The sequence below is a fragment of the Mugil cephalus genome, chromosome 19, assembly GCF_022458985.1.
Source record: "Mugil cephalus isolate CIBA_MC_2020 chromosome 19, CIBA_Mcephalus_1.1, whole genome shotgun sequence".
Taxonomy (NCBI): Eukaryota; Metazoa; Chordata; class Actinopteri; order Mugiliformes; family Mugilidae; genus Mugil; species Mugil cephalus.
This window is the reverse complement of record NC_061788.1, coordinates 10,281,171-10,297,477: the sequence shown is the minus strand read 5'-3', so window position 1 is coordinate 10,297,477 and position 16,307 is coordinate 10,281,171. Positions and strand designations below refer to the sequence as shown.

At 44.2% G+C, this 16,307-nt stretch overlaps 2 protein-coding genes across 5 annotated transcripts in view; both read right to left on the bottom strand.

Annotated features, from left to right (window-relative positions):
- bmpr1bb (bone morphogenetic protein receptor, type IBb) overlaps positions 1-7,027 on the bottom strand; it is a 52,273-nt gene extending 45,246 nt beyond the window's left edge. The window contains exons 1-4 of the mRNA XM_047569640.1: positions 6,878-7,027; positions 4,001-4,072; positions 919-1,083; positions 566-690 (exon numbers count right to left, since the gene is read on the bottom strand). The gene's annotated coding sequence lies outside the window, so the exon portion shown is untranslated. The remainder of the gene's footprint in view (positions 1-565; positions 691-918; positions 1,084-4,000; positions 4,073-6,877) is intronic.
- A 553-nt stretch (positions 7,028-7,580) lies between these two features.
- Positions 7,581-16,307, bottom strand: part of pdlim5b (PDZ and LIM domain 5b) — a 35,962-nt gene continuing 27,235 nt past the window's right edge. For 3 of the 4 annotated variants that reach the window (XM_047569631.1, XM_047569633.1, XM_047569636.1), the window contains 8 exons: positions 15,827-15,981; positions 14,560-14,587; positions 11,949-12,112; positions 10,025-10,205; positions 9,726-9,906; positions 9,082-9,202; positions 8,871-8,986; positions 7,581-8,750 (listed from right to left, as the gene is read on the bottom strand). In XM_047569631.1, the coding sequence (XP_047425587.1) occupies positions 8,661-8,750; positions 8,871-8,986; positions 9,082-9,202; positions 9,726-9,906; positions 10,025-10,205; positions 11,949-12,112; positions 14,560-14,587; positions 15,827-15,981 (1,036 nt within the window). In that variant the 3' untranslated portion in view covers positions 7,581-8,660. Of the gene's footprint in view, positions 8,751-8,870; positions 8,987-9,081; positions 9,203-9,725; positions 9,907-10,024; positions 10,206-11,948; positions 12,113-14,559; positions 14,588-15,826; positions 15,982-16,221; positions 16,246-16,307 lie in introns of all 4 variants that reach the window. The other variant, XM_047569632.1, reaches the window with a different exon arrangement.

Here is a 16,307-nt window from a genome sequence, read left to right as displayed (position 1 = left end):
ACACATATCGCCACCTAGTGTGGAGGAGGACAACACGTTCCTGTCAGTTATTTGATTTTCTCCATTGCATGTAAACTGGGACATGGTCTGCATTCGGAAAGTCGTATTTCAGGCATAGCTTGATTAAGCTATGCATGTAAACGTACGGAGTGATTTCCTTCGTCCTCTGGGCCACTAACAAAGCAAACCAAGGAGCCTAATCACAAATACAAACACTGCTACTAAGGTGGGTCACATTAGGCTGAACGCCACAAAGTAGTGTGTACAGCTATAAGTGGTTTAACCGTCAGCATTAGGATATTTTCAAAGTATCACGAGAGATTTAATAGAGCTCAAAAGAGGACAAGTTCTCTCTACTGGAAAACGGGTTTGGGAAAAAGAAAATTCAATATGTCACTGGGGAAAGTCTGGAAAATCACAACAACTTGCGGCTAACTCTTTCAACAAAGACGAACAGCTGTCACAAGCTGAAACCACCCACAAGGGATATGTAACAGACATATACACCAAACGGGGGTTAACCACTCCTGCAAACTGACATGCAACATCCAGTAACATGACTCACCTTTTGTTTGTGATAGAAGTTGAGTTAATCCAATGTTGTAGTCCTTTTTCATGAGGTGCTGACACGGGTTTGTCACCTGTCACCTGCTTTGGCTGGCTCTCTAATCCTGCAACCAATGCCAGGACCTGTCAGGGATTGTACGGCGTGTTTCCAGACGAAACAGTGAGTCAAACATCACGCGAGTAGCTGAAATCGTTCTCAAATAGGAAGCTGACGAACATGGTGCACAGGTCTGTTTAAGTGGTACAAGGTATCACTGTTTTTAATACTCTGCACGGTGCACTCCTTTCTGCCCCACTTGCTCCAGGATGTGCCTTTAATTAACAGATTGATAAGATGGTATTTTGACTCACCCGATACGATCTATGCAAACACAGCCTTTTCTGTATCGTCACTGCAGCCTCCTTCTCGCCCTCCTATATCCCAGGGATTTAAAATGCAAAGCTCTGCTGTCAGCGCATTTCCTTACAGACTGCCTCACAAGTATGACTCCAAATGCCCTCTGCCCTCAGCTGAATCTATGAGAAAGAAAGAAAGAAAGAAAGAAAGAAAGAAAGAAAGAAAGAAAGAAAGAAAGAAAGAAAAAAATCAGACACATACGAAACCAGTTTCACAATCTGTCATCAAGGGCCAGGAAAAAGGAATAACACGGACAAGGCAAAAATTGATTTCATCTGTTTCTCCATCTCCCTCTCGCAGCCTGAGTGGCACTCGATGTCACTTGCCATTTAGCGGACGAGCGCGAGGTTCAATTGCACAATCAGATATGGTTCGGGAATGAGGTCTGCAGCAGGAGAGGGAGACACTGGAGAGTTCAGAACAAAGCCTTTCAGATTGGTCTGTTGAAAGATCAAACTGTCGCCGGAGATCACAGCGATGTGTTTTGAAGGAGAAACAGAGAACTCTTTCATATACATATAAGGAATTGTGAACCTCTCAGAAATCTCCGGCCAGAAAGCCACGAAACATATTTCACTAAACTTGAGGCAATATTATATCAACCCTGAGTCACAGCAGGGTGTTTTGCAGAGAAAAAAAGAATGAAGACCGTTGAATATTGGACTTTCCCTTTTGGCAAGTGACTTGTACTGTGGTGGTGGGTGGTCTTCCTGACCTATCTTAATAAACCGCTAAGTTTTAGCGTGATTACAGGTTCTGTCGGCGACCTGCTTGTCTGCTTGTCAGGTGCTGTGTTTAAGTGAGTGAGGGAGACGGTGTGCAACTGTGCACACTGGCACGGTTTATTTTAAAAACATATGCAAAAAAGAAATGACTGACCATCAAATGAAATAATTTACATACCTGTATTTTTTTTCGTTACACTCACTCGTGCAGACACACGCCGCGTGCACACACAGCTGCCTTTTATTTGCTGGGATCCAGACACAGATGGTGATACAGTGTGAACTTTAACACGCAGATTCTTGACATTCTTCACCGGTGTGAGTTACTCTCCAACTAAAAGCGGCACTCGGCCCCCGAAGCTCTTTAGTTTCCGACCAGCAGGTCACTGTCACCAGGAGGAGCCTCTCCCTCGTATACAGTAGCCTACTATTATCCTCTCCGACTACAGTAACTCAAATTTTTCGCAGCCCTGCACGGTTTAAGCTCGCCAACCGCCAAAAGCTCAGCATTGGAGCTGTGTCAGCATTTTTTTTTTTTTTTATGACGGGTCTTGTAGTGGCAAGTTGTTTTGCGTAACGTAGGAGGAATGCTAATAAAATGATGCGGCACGCCAGTTCACTCCTTAAAATCAAATATGCAGTATGCAACGCATCCTCGGAATCATCTCGTCTTCTACTACGGCTTATCCTCACTACGGCCGTGGGGTTGCTGGAGCTATCCCAGCTGGCACAGGGCGAGAGGCAGGGTACACCCTGGACAGGTCACCGGTCTATCGCAGGGCTAATACGTAGACAAACAACCATTCACACTCACTCCTACGGCCAATTTAGGATCACAAATTAACCTAACAAGCATGTCTTTGGAGGTGAGAGGAAAGTGGAGTACTCGGAAAAAAACCCACAAAGACACAGGGAGAACACGCGAACTCCACCCAGAAAAGCCCAAACCCGGACATTCTCGCTGGGAGGCGTCAGTGCTAACCACACAGTCACTGTGCTGCCCCTTGTTAAATATGTAAAAGACAAAACCTAGGCTTTCATCTTAAAGGCAGTTAAATCAGCAAGTTTTTGTGATATGAAAGATAAATCAGGTATTTCGTGCAACTTCTGGACATTTATTTTAAGATTACAACCTTGACGACCAACTTAAAAGCACAATGACAGATTTCAGGGGAAAAAATGGTAGAAAAAGCATGTGTGCGCCCTTTTATTATTGTGCATGCAACTGCGCTCAGCATCAAAAGTTCACGTGAAATAGCGCCCACTAAATCTGGTTTTCGTCGTGGTTGCATGATGCTACAAAATCCCTCAGATAAGGGCTATGGAAAAAAATATACCGTTTTATTAATTAAAGACTATCATCAACAACTGAACAAACTATGGTAATGCAGCAACATTATTAAGAATGACACATCCTCCCAAAACTGACTAGAAGACAAAGGGAAAACAGGCCAGGGAGGCTGTCAAGAGGAAGGCAACACAATTAAAGTGGGGCTTTAGTAGAATTGGAGGAAACCAAGAGACCTTCTGCTGTCTGCTAGAGAGGTGAAAATAAAGACAACTTTCCTCTTTAAGCATCACAAATGAGCAAAAGTGACCTAGCAGGTGCACAGACGCAGCGAAAATCTGACTGACCCTTATCCAAAGAGGATAATTTAGGTTAATCTACGGCACATACAGTAACACTGCTTTTCAGTGGCATTGCACGTGTCGTAAAATTAAATAAATGCACAAAACATATTTTTTTCCCTGCTGTTTTCCCCGGAGTGCAAAGGCTTTTCATACAGACTGCAGACTCGCTGCTATGGCTATGAACTACTCAGGTGAAATAAAAGCTGTGGAGAGTTTCTGAGATTTTCTACACTCTATCAGATGTTGATCTTTTTCATTTCCGGCTCTCCAGTCAGCAGATGGAGCCCTGTGTCTGGCCCGAAACTTTAGCGGAGAAAACAGGACTCTATTATGGGTCCGTGTGGTTTATTTTACATGGCCTATCAACGGGCTCAACAGAAAGTCAATTAGCGCGCCACTTTGGAGGCAAATTGCGGCAGAGACGGCGTTTCAGTCTCATGAGCTCGGACAAATACTGCCTCTTCTGCAGGAGAATCAACACTCGGCCCGCGCTGATCGATGCGGCTTTTAGCTTAGGATTACGGCTTCTTCACAATATTATCGGTCCAGGGCATCCAGTGAAACCACTCGACATTACATTTGGGAGTTCACGTCTATCAATACAGCGCAGATAAACAAATATCTTCTCATGAAATGCTCTCACTCCGGCTGATAGAGGGCGCCTGGAAGTTTGACTCACCGTCCGAACGCGGGGCATCAGAAAGCATCCTGTCACTGAACCCGGGCCCGCAGCTCCAGCTCTCGTCTTCCTCTGGAAGAAAAAAAAAAGTTATTAAAAGGAGCTCATATGTCTGCCATCTATAACTGAAAGGGCTGAGACTAGATTTCAAACTCAGATCATTTCCCCACTTTGACTTTAACCCAATCATGCAAAGCACCAAGTATCCTCTTCTGCTCTTCGATCTTCAATCATCCTCCACTCATCCTGAGCCTAATTCTCATTTTTTTTTATGCCTCTCTCTTTCTCTAATAACAGGATGTCATTCCACCCCCCACCCCCACCCTCAAATGATAGCTGACCTTACAAAGTGCAAAGCAGCAAGAAGTTCCTGTTGCGTGCATTTGTCTCTCATCGTTCATAGATGAAACGGCGAGCGGGGCGCATCCGTGCTTTCCTTTGTTTGCTGAAGCAGCATTTATCGTCAAAGAGAAAAACAAAAGCGTAAAGGGGTTATTATTCCTGCGTGGAATAAGATCAGCTGCATTATGCCTTTACTTCTGGGTCGATGGGAACCAGAGGCGCAGTCAAACTTTTGGGGTATCTGTTCTCCAGAGTTGGATAAGGTGATTTGAATGAAATGCAGGCATCCCAGGCTGCCACTGTGTGTTGTTCTTTCAGAGAAAAAAGAACAACTTTATGACTGAGAGACTCAGCAAAGAGCGATGCTATGGAGCAGTGAGAGTATGACAGATGGAAAAGACATACCTGCGGAAAGGCTTGATATGAGATGCGTGCCTATCGGTGCGTTGCGCAAGGAAGAGAAGGGACTAAAGGAAATCGTGAGAAACCATAAGCAGATGGAAAAGACATCGAGCACAGTCTGCGCGAGACCGAATCACTGACAGTTTCTGTCTCGACATACTGCAGCCACCCTTGCTCATATTACATGACTTGCGAGGTGATAAACTCAAAACTTCGGTGTTACTTTGCAGGCCGGAGCCAGCCCAGCAGCCTTTGACGTCTCTCGGCCTTTCAGCTCACGGCTTCTCCGCACTCCCCCACACATTTGGTCGTTACCTGCGGAGTCCTCAAATACTGCTCCTATTGAGCTCCTTAATATGCAGCAAATCTCTCCGCCTGGATTGGCCGCGCTTGCTTCCTGTAATTATGAGGGAGGAAACTGGGGTGAGGGGTCTGAGTTTGCTAAATTTAGCCTTGAGGACAAATCCATACTCAGGCCGGTATCTGCTGAGATCGCGGGCAGGGTACCAAACGCACACAAAAAAAATTCATTCAGAATTTTCTCCAGCCACATTTCGTCAAGTTCAGATTCTTGGATGGTGAGATGTTTATCATCTCTCACTTTCCTATTTGCGGCGGTGCCAATCAACCATTGACAGAAATCCATTAACCAGTCCACAAGTGCACGTACGCTTGGCCGAGACACTGAGAGCTGTTTCATATCAAATTCAGCCCTGTCTGGATTACTGTTAGAACACATCACACTACATACGGAGCCCTGTGAGGACTCAATCTCAGGTATTTCACCAGACAGGGCCGCCTTCATGCCGCTGCCACGGTTTGGCCTAACAAGAGGAACCCACACACGCTGTTGAGTTAGCCATCAACGCCAGAGAGTCCAACACACTGAAACACTTGAAGTCTGAGTCTGCGGTAGACCACAGGGAGCTGCCTTGCCAGGCACCCTCACTTGACATGCCATCCCCATCGTGTAAGCCTAAGGACGGGCATTACTCCTGCCCGGGGGCAGAGCCAGGGCAAGGGCTGAGTGGTGGGTGGCGGTTTGATCGCTCTCCCTCTGTTGAATATTGCACTCAGCTGTGCCTCAATGAGCCTCTCTGTCCTTCATAGAGTGTGAGAGCTGCTGCACTTCAAGACCACAGACATAACCCGGGGTGCAGCAGGTTGCCACCTCTGGGAGTCTGAGGAGCACAACAATGTAATGTCTTGTCACGCTCTGCGATCAGCAGTGGCGCACACACAGAGAGGTTCTGTGTCATTCAACAGTGAGATATTGACATCTTTACACTGCACGGCAAATGCACCTTTAGCTCCCTGTCAGACAAGTGGTGCACCTCACCGTTACACGTCTCCCTCTGCAGCGATGAGCACCGTCTGAATGCTCGCTGACAGAAGAGCACTGGAGGAGCTGCAACAAAACCCATTTAGGAGCTTTCAGTCATATCAATAGAGAGAGAGAGAGAGAGAGGGAGGGAGAGAGGGATACAAATCTTGGAGCAGAAAGAGCTGGCCTATACTCCCACACCGTCAGATAATAATTCAACTCTCAAGTCATCTGCGCATGATGTTCCTAAACTCCATGATGAAAAGCTCCAGAGCTGCCAAATGGACACTGGTTTTAAGGTTTGTCAACCACAAAATGAATCTTTCATAGTGTTAAGACATGCCACTAAAATGACAAGACTACTAAATCCCAACTTTAAAAAGTGATACACAACCCACAAACATATACTTGAACACTTCCATTACTTCAACTGATCAGCAGCTCGGTGTCCAAACCACTGCCTATTAATTAAAACTTATTTACTTATTTATTTAAATCCAAACTGAATCAGAAGGGGGGTTAGTATCCCTCAGATCGCACATTTAAGATGTACCGAAAGGCGACCACGACATCAATCACCGATAAGCATCACCACACACTCCACCGCTCGGAATCCCGCTGGTGGCTACACAAACCTCTGCGACAACAACTTCACCCGAAATCTAATGAAGGGCAGCAGCAGCAGCAGCAGCAGCACGAGAAAATAAAAAACAAAAACAAATCAGGGACCCCTTCGCTTTCAGTGACCGAAGCCTGATCATCAACCGCAGGAGAATTAACTGCGCTCCGGCTCAAAGGAGAATCCTTACCGTCCGCTTTACGCTCCAAAAGCAGCTCAACCAGACCCAAGAAGTTTGTCTTGATTTGCACTCCGAGGTCTCTCTCGCTCTTTTTTTTTAATATTATTATTAATGCGTCCCTCTATCTTGTGGGGGAGTTTTCCCAAATGTGGGCTTCCACGGGTTATTAGAGGCTGGTCCTGCGCACAGCTCCCACCTCCGACGTCTTGGAGAAGTGCACATCAGTGAAGTCAAATCAGCGTGGATTTATTTATTTATTTATTTATTTGTTTTTATTTTTACTACTACTACTACTAGCATTGTAACTCATTCATCACTCAATTTGTCATCCACAATGCTTGGATTTATGGCAGACAGACTTGTTAGACAAGAAACAACTAACCAATTGTGTTCTCGCACGGATACTTTTCCATCTTGCTGCAGGTTAAGTGCGTGAAGCAGCTCATGCATGGTGCCTCCCTGTCTGCCTCCTTAAACCTCACTGAATAATTACTGTCATAACTACAGATTTATAACACCGTAAAAACAACAGGATGCATCACCTCTCCCGGGCAATGCTTTCTGTGCACCAGCAAACACATAAAAAAAAAAAAAAAAAAAAAAAAAAGTTGAGCAGACACAAACAAAGAGTTTCTGTTCAATGCTTCAATCCAGACAAAAGGATCGGAGAGAGGCTGCATTGAGGAGTTGTGATTATGATGGCACTCAAGAGTTTTTCTTTTATTTATTTTTTTATTGTTATTTGAATGAAAACAGAGTGATTGTGCAAAACAAAGGGTGAAAAAGTCTCACAGCAGAACTCAAAATCCGGTAAGGGTTCATTAAAACTGTAAAGTTATTTGGGCAGGATCCACCAAACAAAATAAAATAAAATAAAATAAAATAAAATAAAAACTGAGAGAAAATGCAACAGTTCTGATGGCACAAACACTTTTTAAACCACAGGATTCAGTTCCTTAAAAGTGACAAATACTTCCAATAAAAGTTTCCTGGAATATTGATCTTTAAACGTTTCGCTCCTGAACTATAGACATTAAAAAAAATAATGAACATAAACAACAGAAAGTCTCATCTAATTGATCTGTCTGGTCATTACTGTCTGGAGCCCTTTTAAAATACACCTGGATGCATTTACAATAAAACAAAGCACATCTCTATATACATTAATAAGTGGAGCTTTTATTTATTTATTTTTAGGAATGATTAAATATCTTTTTTTAAAAAAGAAAAACGTAATACTTATAAAATTTCCCATTTTGACTGAGTGATCCCTCTTTACAAATAAATATTTTTTTTTAGCTCCTTTAAATTAAATAATCCTAATTCATAAACCGCGCGCTTCTTTTATTGTCACACGGCATAGCTTCGAATGTCAGTGTCCTGTCTAATGTGTGACGCCAGAGGAACTCAGTAGATCATAGCAGTAAACTCTCGTTATCTGTGACAAAAAGAACAACGCCCAACAAAAGCTCCGAAACCCCTCTTGCGCCCCTAGAAAGTCCAGCAGATTTGAAAAATCCACTCACGCACGCATTTAACTCGCAGAGGGGGATTCAGCGGTGCAGTGCAACGCACGCTTGCAAATCCAACCAATAAAAACTACACGAAACAACTAATTGGCAAATGAACATAATGTTACAGCTGAGATAAAGCTTTCAGTGGAATCAGTGACCGAATGTTATTCTGTCGGAAAATACAAACTAGTAAAAACAGATCGCTCTGGAAACATTTAACATCTGCTTGAAGTATAAACCGCAGGAAATGGACGCTATTTCCCGATCGCGGGGTCAGGTCAGACGTTGACGGTGTGGGCATGCTTCTTGCACAAAGGCTTGTCCTTTTTGGAGAAGAATGCCTGACCTTCCAGGCTAGCAGAGCAGACCTGTGGAGAGAGACGGAGACAAACAAGCAGCATTGCTTTGTTACTCGCTTGATATTTGCAGTCTGCACCCATATTTAGATCCAGCACGTGCTGCTGAGCGAAACTGGCCCCCGGACCTACCGTGCAAACGAAGCAGGTGTCGTGCCAGGTGAAGCCTAGGGCCTCCAGGAACTTGTCCCCGGCCTCGATGGGGAAGTCACAGCCGTGGCAGTTGGTCCCAAACATGCGGTAGTAGTCTGAGTGAACGGCACGTTTACCAAAAGGTTAGTCGGCACACACCCTTTTTTCTTTCCGCGATCTTACGTGTGTGTTGGAATGTGTTGCTCTGTACCTTGTTCACAGTATGGCTGTCCGTCCTCCATGTGAAACATGTTGCCCCTGATTGGCTGATGGCAGGCCGCGCAGACGAAACAGGACACATGCCAGGTCTGCTTCAGGGCGTTCATGACTTCCTACGGAGGAAATGGGGGAACAAAAGAATACATAAATAACGAAAAAAAAATGGTTTATATCCATCTTTTAGTCAAACAATTAGAAGAAATAAGACATTGGGCTACAAATGGGAGACTCTGAAGGTCGTTTCACTGTAATCATTCTTAATATGTTTGTGACACCTTGAGTCGTAAACAGTCACGATCTCCCTCTATGTGCTGAATGTAATGATCTACATTTCACAGTGACAGCAGCACTTCAGCGCTGACAGCTGCTGGTCTGTCACAAGCATTCCTAATTTGTTCCGCTGTGACTCAGAGAACAGTTATAAACAAATGATAGTATGAATGCATCAACACAATCACAGGCAGCAGCGGTAGGTAAAGCTGTGACGTAAATGCTAATGATGCTACTATGACAATAGATTTATGACATTTTTACATGTATATTCCAGCTCTGGTTGGAGCATCTTCCTTTACTTTAAGAGTTTTCAGTAAGTAAACAAAGGCAGAAAAACAATATGCCTCCAGCTTCACAACCCACCCCGAGGATCTTCGTGTTGCAGCGGGCGCAGGTGGGAGCGAAGAACTGCTCGTAGCAGCGCTCGCAGTACACCTGGTCCTTCTCCTCCACGAAGCCGCACTCTGCCAGGGAGGAGTGGCAGTGAGCACAGTTGAATTCCTCTGGGTGCCACGACATGCCCATGGCCACGAGGAACGGGCCCCTGTCGGGAACAGGCAAGGGATTCAAGGAAAGTCATATAAAGCTCAACATAAACATAAAGGTGTGTTTAAAAGTTCTCGTTGCACACACAGCTTCTTCTTTTTTTTGCCCTAATGTACCTGATGACATTGTTGCACTTGTTGCACATCGGGGTGCGCTTGCCCGCCGGGATGTGCTCGGCCCGCTGCACCAGGGAGTTGAGGTCCTGTGGATGTGGCTGCGGGGTGGGGCGGTCCGGACCTTTGGTAGGAAGGTTGGAAACTTTGCCAAATGAGGGTCCTACTCCGCCCTTAGGAAAACCTGAAACCGGCAAAATTATGGGTCAGTGTGCAAATAGAAGAACAGCTAAACACGAGTGAACTAGATGAGTGTTTCTTCACCTTTTTGGAGTCCTGGACCCCCTGCATACTTACATTTCTGATCTCCCCCCTCAGGTTAAAATAAAAAATGAGCTTAATTTCAAGTGCTAACCTGAACATGCAAGTTGAGCTGGTGTCTGTGCACTGAAACAGTAGGGGGCTCATAATTTCTAGGATCTCTTAATAAAACATAGTAAATTACTACTAGTAATTAGAGAAACAACGTCATGTTACACTCTGTAGTTTAGGTAGATAAAGGTCTCAGTCACATTTGAGTCAAAAATCCTATTTCTATAAATGTCACATAATCTTTTTTAAAGGATATTTTATTTTCATGGACCCCTTGCAATTACGCCACGGACCACTAGGGGTCCGCGCACCCTCAGTTGAGAATCGCTAAACTACATAATGTTCGGTAACTGGAAATGACCAAACAATCGAGCTACTGATTTAGTAATTTCATGGAGGAAAAGAGGAGATCGGATTTTGTCTACAGATGGGAATGATATGATGACCTGGCAGGAGATCTTGGTTAGACAGGACCTTATTCAAACGAGGGTTTTTTTTCCCCCCACTGAAGGGAAACAACAAATTCCAAGACACCTGGAAAAATATCATCTCCCTCCTCTCATCTTAAAATAATTGAAGTGAATACACATGCTTTTCCTACTCCTCTTCAGCGCTAACAATAATGGGGGGCCACCACCTGCAGAGGGAGGGGGCGTTGGAGGGTATGAGAACAGGGGCACCATTCAAACAGGGAACCATTATCAAAGCCTAGGGGAGGTCAGGGGGCAAGTGCTCCCTAAATTTCACCTCAAAGGGTAGAGCAAAGGAACCCAGTGAACATAAGACGACAGGAGCAGACGGCGGGAGAAAGACCGTGGGAGTGGATTTAAAATTATATATTCACTAAAATATGGTTCTCTATTCAGTAAACATCTTTCAAATTCTAGTATATTCAGAGATCAGCTGTCACTTGAAGCAAAAATAAATCTGAAGGTTGTGTGTTACATTCCACAATGTCAGCCCGCTTCCTCATGTCCACTATGAGATACGTGCTTGTTTACTTGAACTCAAGTATGTGTTAATCTGATAAACTGCAGCCAACAGAGAACTGACTGTGTCCTCTCCTGCTCTCTCCCCGCAGCACCTACGAGCCGCCGTTTCTTTAAAGGTGTCTGGGGAAGGATTCACATAGTGAACAGTGCTCATGTGCGAGGGCGTACTTCTAATAATGACCTTCGAGTATTTGCCTCTCAGCAAATACTTACCTCCCCCAAAAACCGGCTAGAGGTCTTGTGGTAGGGGCTGCTGTACCTAAAGAGCAGCTTTCACAGAAAATTAAATACATAATTCTCCAATTTCATAATCTGTTTGGCTCAGGGGGATCACGGTAAAAAAAAAAAAAGAAAAAAAGCCAATAATCTGAGCTCATTAACCAAATACCTCGGGTTTTTATAGAGCTCATAATCTTAAATGGGTTAGGAATTAAACCTGCCATAAACCTTATGGATGTGTGGTGGTTGCTTCAGAAGGACGAGGCAGCCCTCTGCAGGCCAAAAGCCGCAACTGCGCAATTAATTCCCAGTCATTTCAGCGGCAGGTAACAATACAATGGAGAGGTGAGGGTTTCTAATACAGCATTACTGCTACTGTACCGCATTACAGCATGTTACTGTACCTGATGGGGCTCCAGGCAGGAAGGAGGCCTTGTTCTGGGCTGGGGGGGTCTTAAATGGAGATGCGGGGCCAACGCTGCCGTTCCTCGGTGCTGCTGCAGATTTGGAAAATGTTTTCGCAGCAGGCGACGTGTGCGCAGAGGGAGTGAATTTGTCAACTGCTTCGCTAGAAAAAACACACACACACACTTTCATATAACCATAACTCAAGACACACACACGTTTGCAGATTTAATAGTGTAAGCTGATCTTCCTCTATGGTGAAAACACCCGTTGTGCTATTCCCGACTGCACGTTCTTCCACCTCAAATCAAGCAGGATTTTAGGGACATATGGAAAAGGGGGGGCCCAATTATGGCAAACTTCTGAGTAAGGACATACACTGCAGCCCCGCTGTCCAGATGGCTTCGCGATTACTGACATCAGGCAACAATTACAGGTGGTGCTGTCATAGCATCTGCTGCGCTCCGGCTCCAATCATTTCCCACATCTTCAGCATTCACCAGCAGCAGAAAACCAATCCTATAATTTCAGCAGCTTTATTAGGTGGTTATTGCTGTTATCCTCCTGAAACAGGAGACACAGGGATACTTTAAAGTGGCTGTGGCGTGTTTTCCCGTGGCACTGCGAAATTTAAAGAGCCACAAGGTATTTCAGGAGGAAATGAGAAGCAACGGGTCTTTCTAGACTTTTTCTTGTAAAATGCTTTAAAGCTGCGACTCCATGTGGTTCTTAATACTATATGTAATTCCCTCTGCAATCAAGAGTATCATATATGTTATTGGAACCAAGCGTTCAACTAAAGACTATATATAATAGATAAAAGATGGATGTGGCCACAGTGATGTCAGTCGATGGTTTGTGGACCACCGCTTTAAGTTATTGCCAATATCTTGGGCTTTTTTTGGGAGACAGAGGTGATCATATATGAACCAGATGTGTCAATCAAGCTAGGCACACATATCAAGGTGAAATATCTACTTTAGTCTTTTCAAAAGGACCCCTGGTGCTCTCTTCAGAAGAAGTGTGTTTAGATAATGTCAAAATGACTTGTATAGAATATGTGTTTTTATGTTAAAATGTTATATTTTATGGGAGTCTGGTGGATTTCTCAGAGCCGGCACCTAATAAACATCAGCCACGTCCATACTGGAATAAATTTTGAGTTTTTTGATGCACATTTTCTTACTAAATCTTCTCTGTTTTACTAAATTACCAGTAATACGGACATCAGAATAGCAAGAAACCCACTAATAATTCACTGAATAGGTGAACAGTGCATGGAAAACTACTGGAAATACTTTGGTAATTTGTGCCCCATCCTTTCAATCAGGAGACTACAAGGTTATTTTCACATTACATCGTTTCACATTACACATATACACAAATAAATAAGAAGAGCAGATTGAAGATGAGATTGGAAAACAGGCAAAGGCAGTACAGAAAATAGTTTATTGACGTCAAATCATCACAAAAGCAGCTACTTTGGTTAGTGTAGAAAAATAAGAGGAAGATACAGACACATTCAGGAAGACAAAGAATAAGAAGGGTACAGAGGAAAGTGGTGGCTCAGACAATATCAGTGCGCTACAGAGATATGCACATATACACTACAAAATCATAATATTCTGCTAAATTCCTAATTATTACCTTCATGCAGGTATCTCATTTATAAATATAATTACATACTCAATATCAACAGGGTTCGCTCTCTGGTCATTTTGTAACTGAAGGTTGCCAAATGATGACTGTGACTCTGCAGGTATGAGCAATGAGGGATTGTGAGTTTCATAAAAGGTCAGAGCGACATGAAACAACGGCGAAACAGAGCCTCTTCTACTGCACGTTTAGCACCCCCGCTGAGACGCCGTGGTGCCAGTCTCTCAGCTTGTTGTACTTGTGTCCTATGACCTCTGGGTCCAGCTTGTTGGCTCTTGATTTGACCCATAAGACAGGATTAAAAGAAAAAAGGAGGAAAAGGAAAAGTTGGAAAGTTAGAAGTCGGAAGGCGAAGAGAAAAACAAGACAACACAGAAGAAAGCAGAGGAGGAACCATCTTTACAAAAGACTGTTCGTCCTTTATGAAATTTCACAAACAGAAGAAGAGTTCCCTTTGGGCAGGGCTGCTATTACCCACAATATCACCTAATTACCCACAGCTTGCAGTGAGTGACACACTGATTGGTTGGGGATGGCACAGAGGGCAGATCAAATCGACTTTTAAACAGCAGCGGCAATCGCGGCCCGAGCCCACGGCTGCGTCCGCTCAGCCGTCTCCCCCCGAAAGCTCTCAAAAACGGCTTCTCCAAATAAATCAGGGCCTTAAACTGAACGTGATCCTGTCAGAGCACGAGCTCAGGAAATTGGGGTTTAACTCCAAATCACAAGCTCGGGAGATGTGCTTACGGCGGGGTTTTTGAGGCAGCCAATTCTGAATTCAAGAACTCTGCGATGGAGAGATTATTATAACAGAAGGATAAAACACATTACTTCCTGTAAAAGTACTCAAGGACGCATATCCCGACAGTGAGGGAGATGAAGACAGGCGCAGAAGAAGCGCTCGCGGGCGCATACCGAATCGGATTATGTGAAAAAAAAACGCCAACCACTTACTTCTTTCCACTGTTCTCTGGAGTTTGCTCTGCAATAGTGAACAAAAAAAAAGTAAAGTTAGAATATATGTGCAGACCAACTGTTAAATACAATGCTTCTGCCGGGTGCGGCTGTATCTCATCTCCAAACCGATCCAAGATCTGATAGAGGAACTGTAATTCTCGCAAGCTAGGACTTCCTGGATTGTTCGTTCGCAGCTGCAGAAACGCTAGACAGACCGAGGACGCATCCAGTGCTCAGAGCACATCACATATTTCACACCAGTCTGGCAGCATCGGGCCGAGGGCCGAGAGATTTCTCATCTCGCCTCAGTCAAGCGCGTCGCTGTAAATGTCATTATGCATCTGAACAGATCCACACGCACTCAGAAAGCGCTTAGGGACGGAGGAAGGCCCCAAACCACAGCCAGCTCAAGTAACCATTAAATGTCGCTTACTGTACAGTCAAAACAGGGTTATAAAAAATCAATTATACAGCGATGAAAGCCTTTTATTCTGTTATTTAAACAAACTACAGAAGCAATTAAATGTAGAGGCGGTTGAGTTCTTACTATGATGATAAAAGGTGGGAATAATACAAATATATACATTTTTGAGAGATTTTTGGCTAAATCTGTCAACTAGTCCAATCTGGTGTGATTTAAAAGAGCTCAAATGAAGCAGACAGACAGTAAGTATTAAGTTATTCAAATAATGCACAGATACAAATATTCACTTTTTTATTTCATGTTAGCTGTTAGTCCATGTCAGTGGCTACGCTTTTAGCTTCTCTTATGCTAATATTGCAGCGTGCCTCTGGGATTTCACCCGGGGACTGACTAGGCTCTTGGCCAGCTGTGGAGAACCTGATACAGTCAGCGAGCGGCCTCATGATTGGCTCAGCAGTGATGGGGCGGGGCCTACTTTGTGTAGGAGGCTTAGATTGACAGGTCTCAGCTACCGTGGCACTCTGAGTGAAAAGGTGGCTGTTGAGGCGGCTCGCTGAATGAGTGAAGCGCTCACTGATAGGTAAAAATGTCTGCCTCCATTTATCCCTTTACTAAAATATGTTGGATTCATGTTAATGTGTATTAAAAGAAAAAAATATATATAAAAATGTCTAATCAACCAAAGATTTTGCAACCCCCCTGCAGTACATCCTCAGACCCGCCTAGGGGTTGCGGACACCCTGTTCAAGACCTATTAGGTAAACTTTACAATAGCTCCTAAGTCCTGTGTGTTAAAATTAAATAAACATGCAATGTGAACACACTGTGCATGGTACACACCCTTCTCAGTGCCAGTGAGCTGGGCCAGGATACGGAAGGAGCGGGACTGGGATGTTCCCGTTCGTGGATGCCAGTCCTCGGTGTCCTCAATCAGGCGTTTCTTGCTGGCGTCGCTAACCAGGGAAGCGTTATTCTCAGGCTCCATGAAAACTTTCCTGCACAGCCAACAAAGAAATGATGTGTTTTTTAAATGGGAGAAGTAAGCAGTTATGTATAAGTCAAGTGTTCAGGTTAATAGGACAACAGATCATCTACAACGTTCTGGTTTGGACGCACGTTCACCACACAGTGCACATAACACGCAACGAGTGCTCCACATTCAGCCCAAATCAATCAAAGGTGCAGCTTGTAGATATATGTTTCCCAGCCTAACAGCGACTAGATTTCACTATTACCTCCTAGGCCTAGCTGGAGGAGTTCTGCAGGTCAGAGAGAAGAAAAAAAATGCACAAAGACAGTAACAATGCCAAATTATGATACA